Raw genomic sequence first — 24,193 nt, 5'->3', positions numbered from 1 at the left:
GAGAACATTTCTTCCCATGCTGGCTTTGAACTACAACCCTCAGATCTCAGTCTCTGGAGGAGCTAGGATTATAAGCATGAGCTACCAGCTCATTCCTCCCTCTGTCTCTCCCTCTCTCCCTCCCCCCCTCTCTTTTGCCAGTCTTAGGGCTAGAACTCAGGGCCTGAGCACTATCCTTGGGCTTTCTTCAGGGTTAGCGCTCTACCATGTGAGCCACAGCACCACTTCCAGCTTTTTCTATGTATGTGGCACAGAGGAATCTAATACCAGTCTTTATGCATGCTAGGCAAGGACTCTACCGCTAGGTCAAACTCCCAGCCCCAAGACTAAATATTCTTACAAATTGTAGTGTCTTTATTGTAGTCTTTACATTTGTGTCAAGACAAATTCTGTTCACTAACTCCACTTTCATCCTGACTAGTGGATCCCAGATATTTCTGCTGTCTTTGTTTGGTCTTCTATATACTTGCACTATTTTAACTCTATAGTATATGTCTTTGTAAACTCAGATTACAGATATATGTAATTGATTTGTATTATTATTTATATTATCAGTGGGCTTACAATGTGTTTATCACTTATTTTCTATTTCTTCTGAAATAATTATTCTTTTTCCTCAAGGATATTTTTGTATCTTTTGACTGTCTTTGGTTGGTATTAACACTTTTATCTGAAAATATTATTTTGTGCATTTCCTTGATTATTCAAATCCAGGATGTCAAATGTTTTCTCTTTCTTGTTCCATTGTTATTGGGCTTTTAGTTCTGCAAAATAGTTATCTGCTGTGTATTGCCATTATTTACCAGCTCTGCTACTTTATAGTTTGTCTTTGTTTTTGTTGTTCTGTGGTCTCCTGTTTATAGATGTGAGTTAAAAAAAATTCACCCTGCTTGAGATTTCATGATCTTTCTGCAATGTAGGATTTATGTCGCTTATTAATTTTGGAAGATTCTTTATGCTGTCTCTTTAAATATTGTCTTTATTACTTTAGTTTCTAAAAAATGTTTATCTAGTAGATGTTGGGCTGTCGCATTCTGTCTATGCTGTTACTTAATACCTCTTTTTTTTTTTTTTTTTTTTGGTCAGTTGTGGGACTTGAACTCTGGGCCTAGGCATTGTCCCTGAGTTTTTCAGCTCAAGGCAGCCACCCTACCCCTTTGAGCCACAGAGCCACTTCTGGTTTTTGGGTGGTTAATTGAAGATTAGAGTCTCATGGACTTTAGTGTGTGGGCTGGCTTTGAACCGTGATCCTCAGATCTCAGCTGCTTTTTGGCTTTTTCTGTGCATGTGGTAGTGAGGAATCGAATAAAGAGCTTCGTGCATGCTAGACAAGTGCTCTACCATGAGACCAAACTCCCTGCCTTGAGTGGGTACTCGTGTAGGTAATTTATTCACCTTTTCTAACCTCCCATTCCTTATGCGTTCAGTGAGTGAGAGAGACTGGGCTAGATGACCTTGTAAAGCCCCTTGCATTTCCTGTCTCCTAACTGTGTGTTGTTAGAAAGTATAAGACCAAAAAAAAGTATGTAAATGGGGGCCGGGAGTTTGGCCTAGTGGTTAAAGTGCTTGCCTAGCATGCCTGAAGACCCGGGTTCGAATCCTCAGTACCACATACATAGAAAAAAGCCAGAAGTGGTGCTGAGGCTCAAGTGGTAGAGCTCTAGCCTTGAGAAAGTCCAAGGTCAGTGCTCAGGCCCTGAGCTCAAGCCCAGGACTGGCAAAAAAAAAAAAAAGTATGTAAATGTGTTCACATGTATGCATGCTTAAGTAAAGGTACTGCTCAGGTTTATGAATATTTATAGATATTGTCTTGTCTGTGATTCTAGCAGTGTCTATCTGGTTTCCAGCTTGCTGCTGAACTTCTAGCTGTGACTCGTGGGGCTGGCTCTCTCATGAACGGGTGTGTGGAATGGGTGTGGTGTGTCTCCCTGCTGTGTGACTTCATGCATCCTGGCTAACCCCACTTTGATGTTCTTCCTAGATGAACTCTACCTGGAACGGCACAACCTTTCTTCACACTCGGTGGAGCCCCTGCTGGAGACGACTGTTGTGCGCAGCTCAGCGCCTTTGGCCTTAACAGACACTGCTCCAGGGTCCCAGGCAAGCTGGTCTCTCCTCATTCCCTCCTCCTCATCTGCTCTTGGGTTTGACACCGCTTTTTTAAACTATGGTCCCCAGACCCCAAGTGTAGCAGATCACAGCAACTTTGTGGCGAGTTATGGCTCAGTTTCAAGTAACGAGCTAGCCATGGATGATGAGGAGATGGACAACTGTCTGCCGGAGGTTCCCTGGACCACTTCACCCATGTTTTTTCCAGCACAGGATATCACCATCAGCCCTCCCGAGCCACCCCGGGAAACACCTGAGTCCCTGCTCACGCCATCCATCCCCACGATTTCTTTGCTGGATGAAGTGACTTCAGCCCGGCAAAACACACAGCAGCCATCAGTGGCATCTGCTGAGTCCTCCAGTCACTTCAACACTTTCGGGTCAGCTTTTCCCACCTCTGAAGGCTTCATGCCAACTCCTAGTAGGAATGTGGTGCTTTATCCTACTACCGAAATTCACAGCCAGTTATCAAGTAGGACTTTGCCAGAATTTTCAGCTTCAGAAATGGAGGAGGCAGAAACTCTCCCTTTTAGCTCCCTGTCTTCCATGCCTCAGCCGTTAGGTGATGGCGTGACTCAACGGCCATCTGTCTTCTTGGGAGAGGTCTCACTGCCTCTAGAAGATGTCCGGGCCACAGGCACAGATCGGTACCCTGATAAGACCTCTGCTTGGAGTCAGCATCTAGAAGAAATCACCCTTCCAAGAGTGTACCCCACTGTAACTGTGTCGCATACAGCTCCTGCCTCGAGCAGCATGCCTTTTGCTGTATTTTCAGACTCTCTGGTCCTTGTATCCTCTGCCAGCCAATCAGTAGTGGTGTCCTACAAGCCCTTTCTTTTGAACAATGCTGGTGAAGCATCTGAACTGCCTGCCAGTTCTGTGGTCTCCCCTTGTGTGGATGACACATGTGTCTTGAGCCCCATGGCCTCTGTCGGGCCACACACTAGGTGCACGTCTTGTGTGGAGATGTCACCTCAGCCTGTTGTGGCAACGAGACTTATGGAGAAAGACCTGGGGTCCGGGAGTGAGCCTGAGACGTTGACCACGGCCACGGTGAACAGAAGCCACTCTCCGTGGAGTAGTGTGGGCACAGAACCCTCTGCATTTGAAGAAAGTCCTCAACAACTTAATACGCTTTTCCCCTCCAGACCTGTTCTTTCCCTTTCTTCCAGGTTTATAGAGATCTTAAAATCAAGCCCTGACATGCTCACTAGCGTGGATGTGGGTAGTGTTACCAGCACCCAGGGGCTCCCTTTCTATGACCGCCTCTCCCCACCTGTGTCTCCTCATCCTGCTTTGGACTCTTCCATCACCCAGGCCCAGGAGACGCCAATCAGCATGACGGCTGTGTTTCCCTCAGTAGTCCCGAGTATTTCCCTTGACTTGTTTTTCTCTGTCACATCCAACCAAAACACCACGCCATCAAATGCTGGTCGAGATCCCACCTCGTTGACACCTTATAGTTTGATTGGCTTAGTAGGGTCTGAACGTGTGTCTGACCAAGAATCTACCAGTGTTTTTGAATACAGATCAGGCTTTTATTCAACCCCACCCCTGGGGGTCAGCAGCCCAGGCCCTTCGCCTGCCGAGGGTCTTTCTTCTCCCTCTGGGATGTCCAGTGATGTGTCCACCTTCATGTCGCAGCCCTTCCTCACCCTGGTTGAGACCCGTACATTGTCTGAATCTGTCAACTCCCAATCATCTCGACTTTCTGTTCCGAATTCCTCAACCCCAGAGTCTTCTCAGCCCTGGCCAAGTTCAGAGCTGGCCTTCGACACAGTCCCTTCTCTTTGGAGCCTCTCTGCCAGGTCACCGTCACTCACAAGCTCCCCCTTGGACTCTCTCAAGTTCACCAAAGCATCGGCCAATTCGCCAATGGATTCAGATGCTCATTTTACCTCAGCTTTTACTGAAACTACCTCCACTTCTGAGTTTTCCCACAAATCTGAACTCATCACACTGGTGCCCGCCAGTTCTGAGCCTGTCCTTGACATGTCTTCTGCCGAGGCTCACTTCTCACCCATGCCTCCTTCTTCCCATTGGACGCCCATCTTAATGGAGTCTTTTCTATCGCCAACTCTGACACCTTCCAACAGCCATATCCACGCAACAGATGTGCACACATCTGTCTCCCTGCCTTTCTCCAAAGTCATTCCCAGCAGTACGGAATTGTTGCCCCATGTGTCCCTGTCATCTGTTTCCTCATTGGTTTCTGAGGCGAGGCCCTCCCCTCTGTCCACAGAGCCAGTCCCTGTGCGTCTGTCCTCCACACCCGCAGATTTATCACCAGATCCCTCCCCTGCACCCAGCACGCCCAGTTCCACTGCTGTCACAGGCGATGCAGTGGACACTGGTCCCAACAGTGATCTTGTAAACGACAACCCTGAGGGGAGCAGTGCAGACTCTCCTCTGCCATCCCTCGGTCCCAGGACCACCTCCATTCCTGAAGCAACAGTTGGGATTCCAGCTCTGGTCACCACCAAGCCACCATATGTGTGTGATATTACAGTTCCAGACGCTTACTTGATCACGACTGGTAAGACTGCATCTCATCACCTCTATGGGGTAGGAGGTCTTGCTAAGATGCTCGAGTGTGGGCCATCTGGGGCAGACCATTGTAGCTAGGAGTACAGGCAGTGGTCTTACAGAACCTCCTATAGTGATCCTCTTCCTCTATCTGCCTCCCTTTAACTCTCCAGTTACCTAGCCTATTCCTCTGTCTCCTGTACTGTTAAATAAAGATGAGCGTGACACCTGCTGCATTGCCTTATTGGAAAGATTTGCATGCATTATCTTATCATGAAGATAGGCATGCATGCATGCATGCATATAAAATGTTTAGTCTTGCTGAGAACTGATGGCTCATGCCTATAATCCTAGCTACTCAGGATTCTGATATGAGGATCATGGTTTGAAGCTAGGTTGAGTAAGAAAGTTCATGAGACTCATCTTCAATTAACCATGAGAAAAACCAGAAAGGGAGCTGTGGCTCTAAGTGGTAGAGTGCTAGCCTTGAGTGAAAAGGCTTAGAAACAGTGCCCGGGCCCTGAGTTCAAGCCCTGCAACTGAAAAAAAATTTAGTCTGAACCTCATATCTAAGTATATACAAAATATTGTATGTTAGTTTGTAGTTGCAGTAACAACAAATATAAGTTTGTTAACGAGGGGCCAGGAGTTTGGCTTAGTGGTAGAGTGCTTGCTTAGCATGCACAATTCCTCTATATTACATGTATAGAAAAAGCTGGAAGTGGTATAGTGGCTCAAGTGGTAGAATGCCAGCCTTGAGAAAGCCCAAGGACAATGCTCAGGCCCTGAGTTCAAACTCAAGGACTGGCAAAAAAAAGTTTTTAATGAGCCATTGAAAAATTTTGTAGGGTTTGAATGTTTACATAGATGACAAGATGGAAATGAAACATTCTTATTTAGTTCAAGTAGAGAGCTGGGGCAGCTCAGTTAGTACAGCCCTTATAATTTCTTACTCACTTGATTTTTTAACTTTTATATATTATTTTGTCTCTAGGATATGTGATTTCTTCTCCCCCCTCTCTCTTTTATTAAATAATTTTTATTGTGATTAATAGAAGGGTTACATTCTATTCACCAGATAGAAGGTGCATAACTTCACAAACATTGATACCCTTTCTCATGACATGGTCCTCATTTCCCTCCCCTCCCACTTATCTTGATTTCCCCCATTCCCTATCCAATTTCAAATAACCAATTAAGCACATATAAAATATATCAGATAAAAAGGTGAAAAATTGTAACAATATGAGATAACCAAGGGATGGCAAAAGAGATGAGAGATAACATAGTACAGTAAGGACAACAATCACTCATTATATGGCTTTTGTTTCCTTATCCTGGAGGTCCTTACATTTAGTGTGGTACTATTTGTCCTAATATCTCTAGATTTTGTTCTATTGTAAATCTCTGCTAGGAGAGCCCAAGGTTTTTACTGAATATGACAAATGTCTCTCTCTCTTTTTTTTTTTTGCCAGTCCTGGGGCTTGAACTAAGCACAGAGTCTGAGCACTGTCCTTGGGCTTTCTCAAGGCTAGAGCTCTACCACTTGAGCCACAGCACCATTTCTGGTTTTTGCTATGTATGTGGTACTGAGGAATTGAACCCAGGGCTTTGTGCATGCTAGGCAAGCACTCTACCACTAGGCCATGCTCCCAGCTCTTCCTTTCTCTTCTTTCCTCTCTCCTCTCTCCTCTTTCCTCTCTCCTCTCTGGTCATGGGGCGTCAACTCCAGGCCTAGGCTCTGTCCCTGAGCTTTTTTATTCAAGGCTAGCACTCTACCACTGGCACCAGAGCTCTACTTCTGGTGGTTTGGTGGTCAATTAGAGATAAGAGTCTCCTAGAGTTCCTTGCCCAGGCTAGTTTTGAACCAGCTCTCAGCTTTCTAAATAGCTAAGATTACAGGTGTGAGCCACTGGCTCACAGCTCTGTTTGTGTTTTTAGTAGTTATCTGTCAGTAAGCAAGTGCAGAGAGGGGTTGGAAGAGATTTGTGTGCATGTGGTAGTGGGGGACTTGAACTTAGGCACTCTACCACTTGACCATACCCCTGTCATTCTTTCTGTGGAGCTCTGTTGGAGCTGCTGTTGGTCCATGATGGATTTGGAGGGAGGCACACGACATGGGCATTTATTGAGGTGGGAGTGTGGTCTGGAGGTATCTCCTCTTCTTTGGGGTCTGGGGAGGTTGTACACAGCTGGACATGGGAAAGCAAAGAGGAAAATGGGAACTGGGAGCTGTCTCCTGGCTGGGTCACAGCAGCAGCTTCCTGATCTGATCCACCGGGGGCGGAGACTTTGCGCTCAGGCTGCCTCTGCTTACCTGGCATCTTCAAGTCCCCACAGTGGTTCCTTCTAGTATTGGCCAGCTTGGGCCCTTCTGCTGTGGTTAATGTGGATCTCGTGTAGCAAAACAGTTTTGACATGAACACACTGTGGCATTGCCCTGTGGTCCAGAAGCAGGATACCATTCTTCTTTGAATTGGCACTAAAACGTATTTGGTGGTTGGATTTCATTTTTAGTGCTGGCCCGGAGAGCCGTGCAGGAGTACATCATCATGTCCATTAAGGAAGTGTTGAGAATCCACTTCAGCCGGGCCGTGGAGCTGAAGGTAAGTGCCTGAGGCTCGGCGATCTCACGTGTGGTGTCATGTGGCCACAGCTGTCCAGATGCTCTCGTTCCTCTGTATTGTGCCTCCCTGGTTCATATCTCATCCTCTCCATGTCCATCACACATTCCATCAGAGGAGACTTTCCTGATCTCAGACAGGCTCTGGGTTTGTCTACTGGGGAGGTGGGGGAAATGTGTTGGCAGAGCTGGAATAAAAAACTCTCAATCCAGAGAAGATAGTTTAAGGTGAGGTCCTTCATCATTTTGTTTCCCTTGATTTCCACGAGAGGCTTGAGTCCACATGTGTTTCTGTACACCAGTGAGATGGAAATGGAATGAATTCTGCATTGTGTCTATTGGACCGCAGTATAAGTTGAACTCCAGAGGAGTGTGGGAGCGAGGCTTTCTCCACTGGGGCCATATGCCACCACAGCTGTGGGCCCTGTGCAGTGGGGCTCAGGACACTGAGGTTGACACAGCACCTTTCAAAAACCGGAGAGAAAAGGAATGTCACACAAAGAAGTGTTTGTTTTTGCAGTGCTGGGGGTAGACTTCTAGGCTTTGTGCATGATAGGTAAGCGTGTGTGTGTGTGTGTGTGTGTGTGTGTGTGTGTGTGTGTGTGTTGGTACTTGGGCTTGGACTAGCTTTCTCACTTGGCTTTTTTACTCAAGGTTGGAGTTCTATTACTTTGGCTGCACCTTCACTTCTGGCTTCTTATCGGTCATTTGGAGATAACCAATCAGCTCTCACATTTGGTTACCTGGCTAGCTTAGAACCGGAATCCTTAGATCTCAGCCTCCTGAGTAAACAAGCTTACAGGAGTGAGCCACCAGTGCTCAGTTACTAGTATTTTATTTTTTTTTGTGCTGACTACATGTTGAAATGGCATTTCAAATATATTAAATAGTTCAAATGAAATACTTCAAGTTTAATTTTACCCGTCTATGTTCTTAACATATCTACTAGAATTCTTACAGTTGTATAGGTGGGCTACCATTCTGCTTATTTTGGACAGTGATAACCAATAGAATGAGTTCTCTTTTCTGTGTAGTTTAAGTATAGCAAACATAATAATTTTTCCATAACTCAGTCAGTTTTCTCCTTGCTCCTTTGTGGTTTTTGAGATTAGAAGAATATAAAAGGAATAGATAAAATTAAATCTTAATTGCATGACATTTACTCTTTTAGTTATGGTACTGATGATACTTTATTTTACCTATTTATTGGTTTTCTATTTAATACAACTTCCTTGGAGTTCGAATTATCTTTAATATTCTTCTTTCCCTAGGTGTATGAACTGTTCCCTGACTTCACATTTCTGGTAACATCTGGCCCTTTTGTTTACACGGCAATATCAGTCATTAATGTGCTCATCAATAGTAAACTTGTCCGAGACCAAACTCCTTTAATCCTGTCTGTGAGACCTTCCTTCCTCGTGCCAGAATCCAGGTTCCAAGTTCAAACAGGTGAGACCACTGAGCGCAGTTATTTTGATTTGTAGGCAGAATTTTGTTACATTTTAAGAGGTTAGGTATTGTTTTGAAAATCTACTAGTCTGTGTCTAGCCATGCATTCATCCATCCATCTCTCCATCTATTTTGAGATGTGGTCTTGTTGTGTTTCCCAGGATGGAGTAGACCTTAAGTGACCCATCTGACTCAGCCTTCTGGGTCGGGCATGTGCTGCCATACCTGGCTCTGTGATTTCAATTTTAAGAAAACTTTATAGCCATGGAATAAAAAATTCAAACCTATATGAAAGCAGAAGGAGTACATGATGCCCACGTACGTTTTTCAGCACACTCCCAAGCATATTATATCTACACCCATGTTACATTCCTCTACACTAACTCTGAGACTATATCATTACTCTCAGATCTTTTAGCCTATACCTTGAATTTTTAAGGACTATTAAACACATACATATGTTCCCCATCTCCATATTTTGCCTTAACTTGAAAAGTGCTCTCCTCCTCCTTCTTCTCCTCCTTCTTTTTGCCAGTCCTGGTGCTTGAACTCAGGGCCTGAGCACTGTCCTTGGGCTTTCTCAAGATTAGGGCTCTGCCACTTGAGCCACAGCACCACTTTCCCGTATTTGGTACCAAGGAATTGAACCCATGTCTTCGTGCATGCTTAGCAAGCACTCTACTACCAGGCCATGCTCCCGGCCAAAAAGTTCTATCCTTCTTGCGAGTAAGGATATCACTGACAGCAGAACAAGACCCTTTGCCCTTAAAGGAAAACATTTTTATATGTGTGCTTGTCCTGGGGTTTGAACACTATGTCTGGGTGCTGTCCCTGAGTTTGTTTTGCCCAATATTAAGCACTGTATCACCTGAGGCACAGCTCCATTTGGGGATTTTGCTAGCTAATTGGAGTTAAGAGTCTTAAAGAGGAAGTGGTGCTGTGGCTCAAGTGGTAGAGCACTAACCTTGAGAGAGCCCAAGGATAGTGCCCAGGCCCTGAGTTCAAGCCGTAGGACTGGCAAAAAAGAAAAGAAAAAACGAAAAAAGAAGGAAATCTTCCTACTCAAATGTTTGGAGTGTGGCCTACTGATATCGTGCTTGCCTAACATGCATGGAGCCCTGGGTTCGATTTCTTGGTACCAAAAACAAAAGTCTCCAAGACTTCCTTCCCAGGTTTGCTTTGGATTGTGGTCCTCAGTTCTCAGCCTTCTGACTAGCTAGGATTACAGGTGTGACCCACTGATGCCTGGTCAAACCTTATACATTGTATAAGAGTACTGGAATGTCACATCCTACCCCATCAATATATACAATTACTGTGAGTGAATTCAATGTGTATTTTTGAAGATTTATTTGAAGTAAATGTGTCATAGTGCTCTGCCCCACAACATGGATGAAGTTGTTGATTTAGATAATATCTCCCCTATCTTCATCTCTTAATTCTGTAAGAAACTTTCCCTTGTTTTTGTGGGGACGGCGGGGGGGGGGAGGTTGGTAGTGGGGCTTGAACTCACAGCCCAGGGAGTGTTCCTAAGCTTTTTTTGGCTCAAGGCTAGCACTCTGTCACTTTGAACCACAGCACCACCCTTGTTTTTTTTTTGAGTGGCTCCCCCTCAGCAGTGACAGGTGTGAGCCATCCACAGCTGACTTTCATCTCTTGTTTCTTTTTTTTTTTTGCCAGTCCTGGGCCTTGAACTCAGGGCCTGGGCACTGTCCCTGAGCTTCCTTTGCTCAAGGCAAGCACTCTACTACTTGAGCCACAGCACCACTTCCAGCTTTTTCTGTTTATGTAGTATTGAGAAATCAAACCAGGGTCTTCACGCATGCTAGGTAAGCACTCTACCACTAAGCCAAACCAGCCCTCATCTCTTTAATTCTTAAGCTGCATCTCTTTTTTTTTTTTTTTTTTTTTTGCCAGTCCTGGGCTTGAGCTCAGGGCCTGAGCACTGTCCTTGGACTTTCTCAAGGCTAGAGCTCTACCACTTGAGCCTCAGCACCACTTCTGGCTTTTTTCTGTGTATGTGGTACCGAGGAATCGAACCTGGGTCTTCATGCATGCTAGGCAAGCACTTTAACCACTAGGCCAAACTCCTGGCCCAAGCTGCATCTCTTTTGTGGGACTTTTACCACTGTCCTTCTTTTCAGTGCTTCAGTTTGTGCCCCCAAGTGTGGATACTGGTTTTTGCAACTTCACTCAGCGCATTGAGAAAGGTCTGCTGACAGCTCTCTTTGAAGTGAGGAAACATCACCCAGCCACCTACAACCTCACTGTGCAGGTAAGGGTTTTGCTGACAGCGGAACCGAATGCTCTGTCCTTAAAAGACAGCTTCTTCCACAATGTCTTCTTGCCCATCATGTCCTCCAGTGGAAGAAGCCCAGCTGCTGGACCAGGCTTGATTGCATCCTGTGGTGCAGTCTAGACAATAGGAAGGACAATGTAGTGCTGGCAGCAGTGCTCTGAGTAGCTAGTGACCGGAGTAGCTCAGCTCAGGAGACCTGGTGCAGGAGACTTGATAGCCAGTGGAGGAATGCCTAAAAGGACTATTGTTTTCATGGCAGTTGAGTATGCCTTATCTGAAATGCTTAGGATCCGAATTTGGAGTTTGGGGATTTCAGAATATTTGCAGAGAACTGACTGGTTGAATTTCTTTAACCAGAGAATCTGAAATGACTCAGAAATCTCGTGTGTGTGTGTGTGTGTGTGTGTGTGTGTGTGTGGTGTGCACACACGTATGTGCATACACTTGCTGGTCCTGGGGCTGGAACTCAGGGTCTGGATGCTGTCCCTTAGCTTTTGTGCTCGAGGCTAGTGCTCGTATCACTTGAGCTACTTGTGGCTCCACTTGTGGCTTTTTGTTGGCTAATTGGGGATAAGAATCTCATTGACTTTCCTGCTTGGACTGGCTTTGAATGAACACTTGCAGATTTCAGTTTTGTGAGTAGCTAGGATTATAGGCATGAGTCTCCTTGCCCAGCTCAAAAGCTTTTTGAGCATAGTCTGTCTTATTTTTTTATTTTTATTATATTTGTCAGTGGTGAAGCTTGAAATTAAGGCTTGGCTGCTGTCTCTGAGGTCTTTTGCTTAAGGCTAGCACTCTATCACTTTGAGCCACAGTCCCACTTCTGGTTTTCTGGTGGTTAATTGGAGATAAGAGTCTCATGGACTTTCCTGCCCAAGCTGCCTTTGAACTGTGATCCCTAGATCTCAGCCTCCCGAGTAGGTAGGATCACAGACACGAGCCCATCCTCAGGCATGACTGTTGTTGCTCCCCTGACGTTTGGGTTTGGAGCTGATGAGATTTTTAGAACTGTGAGTCTCGAGAGGGAAAGATTATAATAACCCCGCCCAGTGCACACCAGTATAAACACAGAAAAAGAACTGGCATTATATACTGTGTGCACGCTGCTGATGTTTCTGTATTTCTTTGATCTTTTATTTTTCCTTCCAAACTTTCTTTTTCTGGAATGCATGTTAACTAGACTCTGACACTCCTGTGTGCACTTTCATGTTTCTTAGTTCTTTCTCATATTTTACACATCTTTCAGTTCTCTGTTTTTACAGTTTCCCTAAACTGCATCCTTCAGGTCGCTCATTTAGTTTTCTACGGTGTTGATGAGGTAATTCAGTCTCTCTTCTGAGGTTTTTTTCTTTTTAGTAATCACCCCCCCCCCATCCTTTGCTCCTTTTTTGAGATAATGTAGGCTCACATTCAGAGTCTCTGAGATCGTGAATTAGGGTCTTTGAAAATTTACCTGTTACTGCTTACATTATGTCCGTTTTCTCTGCAATATTGTGTTAACCTCTGCTCTTTGCTTTTATGCAGCAAACTTCTTCTTAAGTGTCTGGAGACTATTGCTTGGTGGTTGGTTGTTAGGGATGAGGAACCCTGTTTATTTTGGAAATTGGTCCACCTTTTCCCCCCACCCTTTTGTGTTTTCTTATGAAAACTCCTCTTTTCCTTTCTTTTGCAGTCCTGCTTTGTCTTTTGAATGATCTGGTGTGCACTGGGGTTATTATAGCCTTTCCCTCTTTTGCCTTAGGGTTTGAGGCCTTTCATTCCCCTGGGGCAATGGCTCTTTTCTCTTAGAATCCAGTTCTCTGGGCTATTCTGGGAGGTGGAGTGGCTGCTAGAACCTGAATGCAGCCATTAGGAGGAGAAAAGGAAAAAGGCAATGAACTTGGCTCTTTGGGATTCAGTCTTCTGTTAGGTACTTTTGGCCACTGCTTGTCTGCTGTCTCCCCTGGAGAAGCAGGGACTCCTAGCTCAGCTTCGGTGTGTGCTGGGTGTTGGTTTCTTTCCTTCTTGTTTCAATAATATTCTTTACCCATCATCAAGGATTTGACATCTTCTGCTCTGCAGAGCTTTCTTCCTCTTGTGGTTGTTTCAGTGGGGTTTGGAGTAGACAGCAGAGGCAGAAGAGATAGAAATCCATGAGCTCAGCTCAGTATTTCAAGTAAAAAACACCCGGGCGTGGGAGTGCCGAGAATGTTGCAGTAAGGAACCAGGTCAGAAAGACAGTTATTCTTTCTTTACATTTAAAAAAAAAATCTCACTAGGTACTGGTGGCTCACATCGATAATCCTATTTAGGAGACTGAGACCTGAGAGAGAGAGAGAGAGAGAGAGAGAGAGAGAGAGAGAGAGAGAGAGAGAGAGAGAGAGGGGGGGGGGGGGAGGGAGGGAGGGAGGGAGGGAGGGAGAGAGGGAGAGAGGGAGAGAGGGAGAGAGGGAGAGGGAGAGAGAGAATAGTCAGTTTCAATTGTTTTCAGCTGACTGTTTCAATTTATTCTGGAAGTTTCTTCTGACTTTTTTTTTAATCCAGATCTTGAATGTGACTGTCAGTTCTTGGAGGATGGCTCCTCGGCGGGGCCCAGTGAATATTATCTTTGCTGTTAGAGGCACACAAGGATTTTTGAATGGGTCAGAGGTGAGCGAGCTGCTCAGGAACCTGAGTATGGTGGAGTTCAGCTTCTACCTGGGGTATCCTGTGCTGCAGATTGCAGAGCGTGAGTATGAGCTCCCTGGAAGAACTGGGGAGGTGACACTGGGTATTTTTGATGGTGGGTCTCTTTTTAAAAACATTTTAAATTGTGTGTGTGTGTTGGTACTGGGGCTTGAACTCAGGGCCTCATGTTCCCCCTTAGCTTTTTCTTTTTCTTTTTCTTTTTTTTTTTTGCTCAGACTAGTGCTCTACCAGTTGAGCCACAGCTCCACTTCTGGCTTTTTGTTGGATAACTGGCGATAAGAGTCTCACAGACTTTTCTTCCTGGGGTGGCTTTGAACCACAGTCCTCAGTAACTAGGATTGTAAACAGGAGCCACCAGTGGCCAGCCCTCTTCTAACTTTATAGAAGGTCTTTATTTAAAGCTATTTCAGGTTTATAGCAAATAGAACCTGGAGTACTGAGAGGTCCCCTTTCTCCTACTCCCCCACCCCCATAGGACCCCCATCTCAACGTCCAGCACTGGAGTGGGCCATCTGTTGTGGCTGGTAAACCCTCACTGCCACTCATCCCCGCCCATTGTCCATAGTTAATGTGGGTGCTCTCTCTTGGTGGGCATTCTATGGATTTGGACAAGTGTATGATGCCTTTATTTGATTATGGGAAGTTGTCTCCCTGGGCCCCTTTTTCTTGAGGAACTACTTGATGGAACTCCAACATAGATCATATCAAACTGGAACATTTGGGCCAGAGTGGGTCTCCAGAGCCTGCCATGTACTCTGTGCCTTGTTTGTGTTATGGTCGGCAGATGCTAAGAGTCTTGTGACTCTAGGCAAGAGCTCCATTACAGAGTTGCAACACTAGCTCCTGTTTTTTTTTTTTTTTCTCTTGAGGTAAACAGGATATTGTTTAAAAGAATACCAATTCTAGCCAGATACTGGTGGCTCATGCCTATAATTTTAGCTACTCAGGAGGCTGCGATCTGAGGATTGTGGTTCAAAGCCAGTACAGGTAGCAAAGTCTGCTCTGAGCAGAAAAAGTATAGGGATAACACTCAGGCCCTAAGTTTAAGCCCCAGTACCAGTGCACACAGATATATACATGTGCATGCATGCATGTGCACACATACCACACACCACACGCCCACACTATGCCAATTCTAGAAAAGACAAAACATACATATGGGGACAAATCTGTGACTGTCAATATAAGCAGGGAGGTAAGTTTGCCTACAGAAGGGTGGCCAAGGGTGCTTGGGTACTGTGAATTGTCCTGTATCTTCATTGTGGTGGATTTTAGAACTCACATATTTAGCGTACTCCCTAATACTGAATGTCCAAAAGAGTGGATTTTACTCTGTACTAACTAAAGCAAACAAACAAACAAAATGAAAACAAGCCCTTTCTTCCTGGCTTAGGCCATTGGGTTCCCAGTGCAAATGGAGATAGAATGGGGGAACATTTACTTTAAAAGATAGTTCTGGAGTTGAAGTCAGGCCAAAAAAAAAAAAAGCAAATTATTTATCAAAATGGAACTGCTATATGACCTAATAGGCCTTAATATTTTTCACTTCATTGTTGGTTGAGAAGAATAATCTGTAAAGCCTGGTAGTACATGTTAGTTTTGTGTAGCAACTTTTATTTGTATACAGTGTTTAACGCCAGGACTGTACAGACACACACTAAGACTGTCCTGGGGCAAGGTAGGAGTTGAGGTCACTTACCCAGAGTTAGAAATGACCAGAAAACCCGGGGCTCTGAAAGTGCAGCGTGTGAGCACTTTGCTCAGAGCACAGGCATTTGCGGGAGAACTTGGAGTGGATGATCTCTTTGGGTAGCAGAACCCATGATGAGGCTGAGTGGGCCCTTTCTTCCCTCCACCTGCTCTTTTCCTGGACACAAGCATCCTTAGCAACTGCTGTCTGTGTAGTTATACTCATGGAGCCTTTTGCTTCTTAAAACTAAGAATACATTGTAGTTTATCCAGTGTTCCCTGCCGTGCAGATGTGTGTCTTACAGGCTTTTCTCCCTTCCTGACTCTCTTGTAGCTTTCCAGTACCCACAGCTCAACTTGTCTCAGTTATTGAAGTCTTCTTGGGTCAGAACAGGTATGTTTAACTTCAGTAATGTTTCGGGAACTGTAAGAATACGAAATCTATGCAGGCCTATTGAGGACACACCTTCCCTGTTTCCTAAATTCAGGGCAACATGTACTTTAAAAATCTTGGCAGAGAATGAATGAAAAAGGGATTAAAATTGGGCTTTGGGAATGTGTCCCACTGAGTTATGGCACCAAAAAAAAAAAAAAAAAAAAAAAGACTGACCTTCTTTAGAATTCTTCTTTCAAGTCTAGGGCAGAGTCTAATGAATCAGGAGTGGGTGGGGAGAGGGGTTGGATAACATTTTCCTTAAATGTGATTTTGGGTGGTATAATATTAGGACAAATGAGGTGGCCAGGAATGGAGTGGGCATTACAGTATATAGTAAGGTAATAAAGACTTTATTTAACAAAGGGAAAAGTAAAGGCCACTCAGAAGACTGAATGGCCCTGGGCAGTTTCTTTCAGTTGCCCCTACCCCTCCTTTTCTCTCCTCCCTTCAGCTGAAGACTGGTGTGTTTGAAACAGACAAGGCTCTCTCCTCGGTGTCTTCAGGGTGAAGAGTTTGGCCTTTTTCCTTTTCCTCCTCCCCTTAGGCAGTTGTGATGGACTTGTGTAATACAAGGAGGACTCTCCCATGGACAGTTAGCTGCAGGATGTTGGGCTGACCTGACAAATGGAGGTTCTCCCCCCTGTCCCCCAGAATACTGCAAAATAAAAAGGCTTTTTTATTTTTATTTTTTGGTGCCTGTTGAACTCAGGGCCTGGCATTCTTTTTGTTGCTGTTGTTATTTGTTTGTTTGTTTGTTTTTGCCAGTCCTGAGGCTTGAACTCAGTGTCCCTGGACACTTTTTGCTCAAGGCTAGCGCTCTGTCACTTGAGCCACAGCACCACTTCTGGCTTTTTCTGGGTGTGTGGTACTGAGGAATCCATCCCAGAGCTTTGTGGGCGTGCTAGGCGAGCACTCTACTACTAGGCCACACTCCTGGCATTCTTGCTTGACTTTTTCCCACCATAGTGATGCTCTACCACTTGAACCATGCCTCCAGTTCCCTTTTTTGATGGTTAATTAGAGATAAAGTCTCAAAGGACTCCCCTTCCCCCCCCCCACTGACTTGGAACTGTGATCCTCAGTTCTCGTATTCTTGAGTAGCTGGATTATAGGCATGAGCCACAGATGTCTGGCTAAGAAAGACTTTCTAACCTAATCCAAATAGCCCCCTACTTGCAGCTATACCCAGCTCAGCCACCAGTCACCACGAAAGAGCTATAGTCATCATTTCTAGGCTTCTCAGGCCCTGGAGGTTCTTATAAATGTACAGCATTCCATGGAAGGGTTCAATTCTTTTCATGGCCCCTAGGCCCCAACCCCAGGTTCTTGCTTTCAAGGTGATTAAGTGACTTGGCCAAGGTTGCAAGGATTGAAACCAGCTCTGGACCCTGCTGATAAACGGATTGTCTGTCTAGATAATCTTGTCTAATGCAGATAAGAGCAGACAGGCAGTTAGTAGATGAATCCACTTTTTTTTTTTTTTTTTTTTTTGCCAGTCCTGGAGCTTGAACTCAGGGCCTGGGTGCTGTCCCTGAGCTTCTTTTGCCCCAAGTCTAGCATTCTATCAGTTGAGCCACAAAGTCACTTCTGGCTTTTTCTGCTTAATGTGATATTGAGGGATTGAATCCAGGGCTTCATGCATGTTAAGCAAGCACTCTACCACTAAGCCACATTCCCAGCCCCAGATGAATCCAATACTTAAGACAACTTCTGCTATTTTCATAAGTTTTGAGATAAGCACTGCTAGGCAGAACGTTTTGTCTTGTCTGGATGTTCGCTGTCTCATTCAGCTCATTCATGGCTGAGTTTCAGGGACTTTTGACCTCTTCTTTATAGCTGGAGCTAAGACTCTAGAGTGCCAATTCCCTCACCAATTCCCAGCCAATTGTTTGGTCCACTTTTAATATTTCCTCCTAATATCTTTTAATATATCCCCCTACCTCCGCACCTTATTTTTGGTGCTGGTATGAGGACTTGAATTCAGAATTTGGGTGCTGTCCCTGAGCCCTTGTATTTAAAGATGGTCCTCTATCATTTGAGTTCCACTTCTGGCTTTTTGTTGATTAATTGGAGATAAGAGTTCTATGTAGCTTTGAGTCATGATCCTCAGATCTCAGCCTCCTGAGTAGCTAGCATTATAAGCAGAAGCCACCAGTGTCTGGCTAGGCCTTGAGTTCTTGCTTGGCTTTTACATACAAAGCTGATGCTCTACTATTTTTGAGTTACATCTTTACTTCTGGCTTTTTGCTGGCTAATTGGAGATGAGTGCCTAGAATTTATCTTCTCGGTCTGATTTTGAACCTCAGTCTTCAGATCTCAGCCTCGTGAATAGCTAGGGTTACAGGAATGAATCAAGTATCCCCTTTTACATCTCCTTTCTAGGAATTGGCATTTGATGGTGATTTCATATGACTTTCACACACACATGCACATGCATACTTGTGCACTTCCCCTCTGACTCACTCGGGGTACCGTGTGTTTCCCGTTCAATGCAGTCCTCCTGGGTGTAGTGGAGAAGCAGCTCCAGAACGAAGTGTTTCCGGCCGAGATGGAACGCAAGCTGGCACAGCTGCTTAGCGAGGTGCCCAGCGGAAGGCGCGTGTGGAGGAGAGCCACTGTGGCCGCTGGGAACAGCGTGGTGCAGGTACATCCAGGGAGGGAAAGGAGAGCCGGAGAGAGCCCCTTCACGACCTGGCTTTGTCTTGCACACGGGAATGCCAGGTGGAAATGCTAACGTGGACCCATCGCCAGGTTATGTTGCAATGACTGTGGCAGCATCGCAGGTCAGCTGGAGGCCAGACAAATATTGACAGAGTCTAGTAGTAAGTGGATGGCCTGAAACTAGACCATGGAGAGCAGCACACCGTCAGCATGGGGGCTGTGTGAGCCTGGGTAGTCATGTGACCTCTTCCTGTTTACTTTTCTTTTTGCTGTGCTAGAAATTGAACTTGGCCTTATGCTTGCCAGGCAAGTGTTCCATTATGTAAGCATACCTTGAACTTTTTTTTTGGGGGGGGTGGGGGTTGTGGGGCTTGAACTCTGGGTCTGAGGGTTGTCCCTGAGTTCTTTAGCTCAAGGTTACCACCCTACCCCTTGAGCCACAGCCCCACTTCTGGTTTTCTAGTGGTTAATTGGAGATAAGAGTCTCTTGGACTTAAGTGTCCATGCTGGTCCCTGAGCCTTTTTTGTAGTAGTTTGTTTTTCAGATTGAGACTTCACCTTTGGGCTGGCTCTCCTCAGAACACCATCCTCTGAGCTACCACGTAGCTGGGATTATAAACTAGAGCAGCTGTGCCTGGATTTTAGTTTTCAAAAACAAGATTTTTTTTTTGGGGGGGGGTGATTGGGGGGGCCAGTCCTGGGGCTTGAACTCAGGGCCTGGATACTGTCCTTGGGCCACAATACAACTTCTGACTTTTTCTGAGTATGTGGTACAGAGGAATCAAACCCAGGGCTTCATGTATGGCACTCTGTGCTCACAGTGCTAGGTTTTTTTGTTTTTTAAACAATATTTATTTATTTATTTTTGCCAGTAGTCCTGGGCTTGAGCTCAGGGCCTGAGCACTGTCCTTGGACTTTTCTCAAGGCTAGAGCTCTAACACTTGAACCTCAACACCACTTCAGGCTTTTTTTCTAAATATGTGGTATCAAGGAATTAAACCTGGGTCTTCGTGCATGCTGGGCAAGCACTCTACCACCAGGCCAAAGTCCCGGCCCTGTTTTCTTTTTCTTTTCTTTTTTCATGACTAAAAGTCTAGCCAAATTTATGGAATGGCAAATGTCATTGATGGCATCATAGAACTGAATCAGTCATCTAGAAGATTCTTTTAAGAGGGAGAAGAAAGAAACTAACTTGCTATTTTTTTTTTTTTTTGGTTGTGGGACTTGAACTCTGGACCTAGGTGTTGTCCCTGAGCTCTTCAGCTCAAGGCTAGTGCTTTACCACTTGAGCAACAGCGCCACTTCTGGTTTTCTGGTGGTTAATTGGAGATAAGAGTCTCATGGACTTTAGTGTCCTGGCTGGTTTTGGACCGTGATCTTCAGATCTCAGCCTCCTGAGGAGCTAGGATTACAGACGTGAGCCACCGGTGCTCAACTCAAATGTAGTTTTTTAGGTTTCTAAAATGGTTCCATTTCCAGATGCTGAAATGATGGAGACATTGAAAACTAATAGTAATTTACAAGCTAATGAATTCAGCATAATCCTTGAAAAATAAGCATTAAACCAAGACCAAGTGTGAAAATAACTTCTAACAGCTTTTTCTTATTCCACAACTGGTGGCTTCCGAGAGCTCAGGGATTGAGTATGGGTTGACGTATGCATATAAAAGAATTATAGAGCACCATAAAACTGTGTAATGAGCTGTTAAATTGGGTGTGCAAGCTCCCTGAGGTAGGAATGCCACACTTGTGAGTCTTAACCAAGCCAGCCAGGTAGTGATGTCATGTGCCAGATAACATTATTATCCCTTGGAGTGCCAAACAAGGACTTAGAAATGAACCACAGTGCAAGTCTCCTCACTCAAACTTAATTTGTAAACAGGAAAACACTGAACCAACTCTAATGTTCAGTGATTAAGGGATGGATAAATAGTATATGTTCATATATTGGAATTTTATGCGACTAGTTTGTGTGTGTGTGTGTGTGTGTGTGTGTGTGTGTGTGTGTATGTGTGTGTATGTACTGGGGCTTGAACTCAGGGCCAGAGCACTGTCCCTGAGCTGCTTTTGCTCAAGGCTAGCACTCTACCATTTGAGCCACAGAGCCACTTCCTGCTTTTTCTGTTGATGTGATACTGAGGAATTGAACCCAGGGCTTCCTGCATGCTAAACAAATACTCATTCCCAGCCAGAGAATTCTGTGAGGTTTTTAACCCTAGTCCAGTGGTTTTTCAGTGGTGAGCACAAGCTGGTGTCTGGAGACTTTGTCACATTAGGTAGCTCAGAGGAGGCCGTCGCTACTGGCATCTGTTGGCTAGAGGCCAGTGCTCTCCATGTCAAAGAATGGTCACATGTTTTAGGGGGTGGAGGGAGGAAGGGGAGAGCAAATGCAGTCATTATATTCCATGTACATTATGTAAACATGCACTGAGTGTAGGGATGGGAGGGATAAAGTGGGGGAGAATGAAGGATAGGGTGCCATTGACCAAGAAGCACTATACTCATAACCCGACTTTTGGAATTCTTATCCCTGTGTCCAGTTATCAAGTAAGAATTTCTTTTAAAGCTTTGTTGATAGGGCTGAGGTTGAAAAGAGGAACTGCTAACCGGTTCAGGAGGAGATGAGGTAGAACCTCTCATATTGGTTCACAGTTGCCATCGCTGTGTTCTGTATATCCTATGGGCCCCATTGTCTGGAGAAGACGTTGGCCTAGACAAGACACCATTGTTATTCTACACAGAGGAACTTCCTTTTTGATTGTCCTTCCAATCAGTGGAGTGCCACCATGGTGGTTGTGGGGCCCTGGATGGTGGAAGGAGTTATTCTGAGGACTGGAACACATCCAGAGGCACACAGGAGTGTCTGATGTTAATGATTTCTGCTACCTCTCAGGTGGTGAACGTGTCCCGGCTGGAGGGAGATGACAACCCAGTGCAGCTCATCTACTTTGTGGAGGATCAAGATGGAGAGAGACTCAGTGCAGTCAGGTCTTCAGATCTGATCAACAAGATAGACCTTCAGAGAGCAGCCATTATCCTGGGGGTACCGAATTCAAGGCGCAATTGCCCAGCGTAAGTGTGTCGTCTGGGCTGTGTGCTGGGGTCCAGAGGCAGTGAGTGAGGACAGAGGGCTCTGAGTTTCCAGCCTTCTGATGTGTGTATGGTAAACTCATGTCTTAAACCCTAATTATAGCCAGGTGCTGGTGGCTCACACCTGTAATGCTAGCTACTTAGGAGGCTGAGATCTAGGATCAGGGTTCTAAGACAGCCCAGGCAAAAACGTCTACAAAACTCTTATCCCCAGTTAGCCACCAAAAAGCTAGAAGTGCAGCTGTGGCTCCAGTGGTGAAGCACGAGCCAGGAGTCAAAAAGCCAAACAAGAATGTGAGGTCCTAAGTTCAAGCCCCAGTACTGGCATAAAAGAAAAAGTAGGGCCGGGAGTTTGGCCTAGTGGTTAAAGTACTTGCCTAGCATGCATGAAGACCTGGGTTCGATTCCTTGGTACCACATATGTAGAAGAAAGCTGGAAGTAGTGCTGAGGCTCAAGTGGTAGAGCTCTAGCCTTGAGAAAAGTCCAAGGACAGTGCTCAGGCCCTGAGCTCAAGCCCAGGACTGGCAAAAAAAAAAAAAAAAAAGAAGAAAGAAAAAAAGTAGAAAATAAAGCTTTATTATAAAGTGATACTTATCTAGGGAACCAGTTAAGTTTGCTGAGATTTCAAATGGATTTCCATTACTTGTAGTTGAGACTATTCTTTTTCCTTCCCTAGCAGTCATATTCATGGGGTATAAGGTTATAGTACCTTATGTCAACGTTAGTACTCGTTTCCTTATTCCTGCTCTCTTTGACACTTAAAAAATAAGTTGTTGTAGGTAAAAGAATGTGCTTATTCTGGTCTTTAGTTTGGAATCTTGTATGTCATATTCTGCGCATTGAGGGGGACCTTGAGTCACTCAGGAAGTTGGCAGGTACACTGTGGGTTTATTGGCTTCCTTCAGGGTCTTTTCAACACAAAGACGTCCTTGATCCTGACCTTCTCCAATCCTGTTTCTCCCTTACCCTATCCTCACCCCCCAGCACAAGTTAGAAAGAGGCGTTTTTGCTACTTCTTTATTGTTGTTGGAAAGTACTTGGTCCCTTCCTGCCTAGCAAAGGCTAGTCTGAATGCCTCTTTTTCAATAGTCAGATTTGTGGGTACATATTTAATATGAAGAAGAGTAAGAGGCATGGGAGAGCATATTCCTCTACATTTGCCTTAATGAATCTGCCTGCTGTTTCAGTGTGAATGCTTTTTCTCTGTAACCCAAAGTGTTCCTTCTAAGAAGGTGAAATTTGCTCCCCAAAGTCAAGGGATAAGAAAACGTGCCAGCATTTAAGAATACTGAAATTGTTTTTATGGAGAACATGGAAGAGACCAATCCGTGTTTACAAAAAGCAACAGCTTTAGCTGGGCTCCAGTGGGATAGCCTCTAACCCTAGCTACTCAGGAGGCCGAGATACGAGGATTGTAGAGCAAAGCCAACCTGAGCAGGAAAGTCCTTGGGACTCTTAATCTCCAACTCAGCACCAAAAAGCTAGAAGTGGAGCTGTGGCTTAAGTAGTAGAGCTGTAGTCTTGAGCAAATGAGCTAAGGGATAATACTGAGCTCCAAGACTACATACACTCAGAAGAGGATAATGAAAAGTAACTTTAAAAAATGATGTCTGATTCTCCAAATAAAAATTAAAAAAACTTTTAATAAAAGAATAAATACCTCATTAATAATAATAAATGCCTCACGCCGGCTGAGGAGGGCAGCTGGTCCTGCTGCAGTACTGAAGATTTCCATGACCCCATTTTCTCCACCCCCCCACCCTCGCCCTCCCTCACCTGGCCCGGCCCTCACTTCTGTCTGCCCTTTCTATGACTCCAGATCAGTCCTTTGCCCTGTTTGCCTTCTTAAAATAAAAGTTGTCTGAAACCATAAAAAAAAAACCACCTCACATTTTTAGGATCTAGAAAGAGTCACAAGTAAGAAATAAGTCTGTTCATAAGCCATGTATAAGAAAAATACAGTGAAGCTCCTGTGTTTATTAATAGGACCTATGGATTGTCTTTATTTATTTTTTTGCCAGTCCTGGGACTTGAAGTCAGGGCCTGAGCACTGTCCTTGGGCTTTCTCAAGGCTTAGCACTCTATCACTTGAGACACAGCACCACTTCTGCCTTTTTCTATGTATGTGGTACTGAGGAATTGATCCTGGGTCTTTGTGCATGCTAGGCAAGCACTCTAACCCTAGGCCAGACTCCCAGCCATATGGATTATTTTTATCATTACAGAAAATAGTTATGGCTGGATGTGGTGATGCAGAGACCCTCAACCTGGTACTTCAGATTCAAGGCCAGCCTGAGCTACAAAGGGAGACACTCTCAAAAGACTCAAAAATGAAACATTTTTTTTTGTAAAATATATGTAAGATAAAATCCCCCCACTCTTTTGTGTGGGTGTGTGGGTGTGCGCATGCACATGTGCTAGTATTGGAGCTTGAATGCAGAACCCCCTGTTTTTACTTAAAGCTTTTTTTGCTCAAAGCTAGTACTCTACCACTTGAGCCATACCTCTACTTTTGGCTTTTTGCTGGTTAGTTGAAGATAAGAGTCTCTTGGATTTGTCTGGGCTGCCTTTGACCCTCGACTCTCAGGATTATAGGGATGAGTCATTGGTGCCAGCCAGTTTGTCCTATTTTTGATATGCAAA

The 24,193-nt window shown here is 44.9% G+C and overlaps 1 protein-coding gene across 1 annotated transcript in view; it reads left to right on the top strand.

The window, feature by feature from the left end:
* Positions 1–1,968: 1,968 nt before the first annotated feature.
* Kiaa1549 (KIAA1549 ortholog) overlaps positions 1,969–24,193 on the top strand; it is a 60,529-nt gene continuing 38,304 nt past the window's right edge. Inside the window, 9 exon segments of the mRNA XM_090332246.1 lie at positions 1,969–4,645; positions 7,153–7,241; positions 8,530–8,707; positions 10,852–10,982; positions 13,530–13,713; positions 15,697–15,756; positions 18,294–18,442; positions 21,353–21,499; positions 21,501–21,531. Of these exon segments, the coding sequence (XP_090188372.1) occupies positions 1,969–4,645; positions 7,153–7,241; positions 8,530–8,707; positions 10,852–10,982; positions 13,530–13,713; positions 15,697–15,756; positions 18,294–18,442; positions 21,353–21,499; positions 21,501–21,531 (3,646 nt within the window).

The sequence above is a fragment of the Megascapheus bottae genome, chromosome 5 (assembly GCF_031878675.1).
Source record: "Megascapheus bottae isolate mThoBot1 chromosome 5, mThoBot2.hap1, whole genome shotgun sequence".
In the NCBI taxonomy this organism is placed as follows: domain Eukaryota; kingdom Metazoa; phylum Chordata; class Mammalia; order Rodentia; family Geomyidae; genus Megascapheus; species Megascapheus bottae.
The sequence above is the reverse complement of the archived record's forward strand: the minus strand, read 5'-3'. Positions and strand labels throughout refer to the sequence as shown.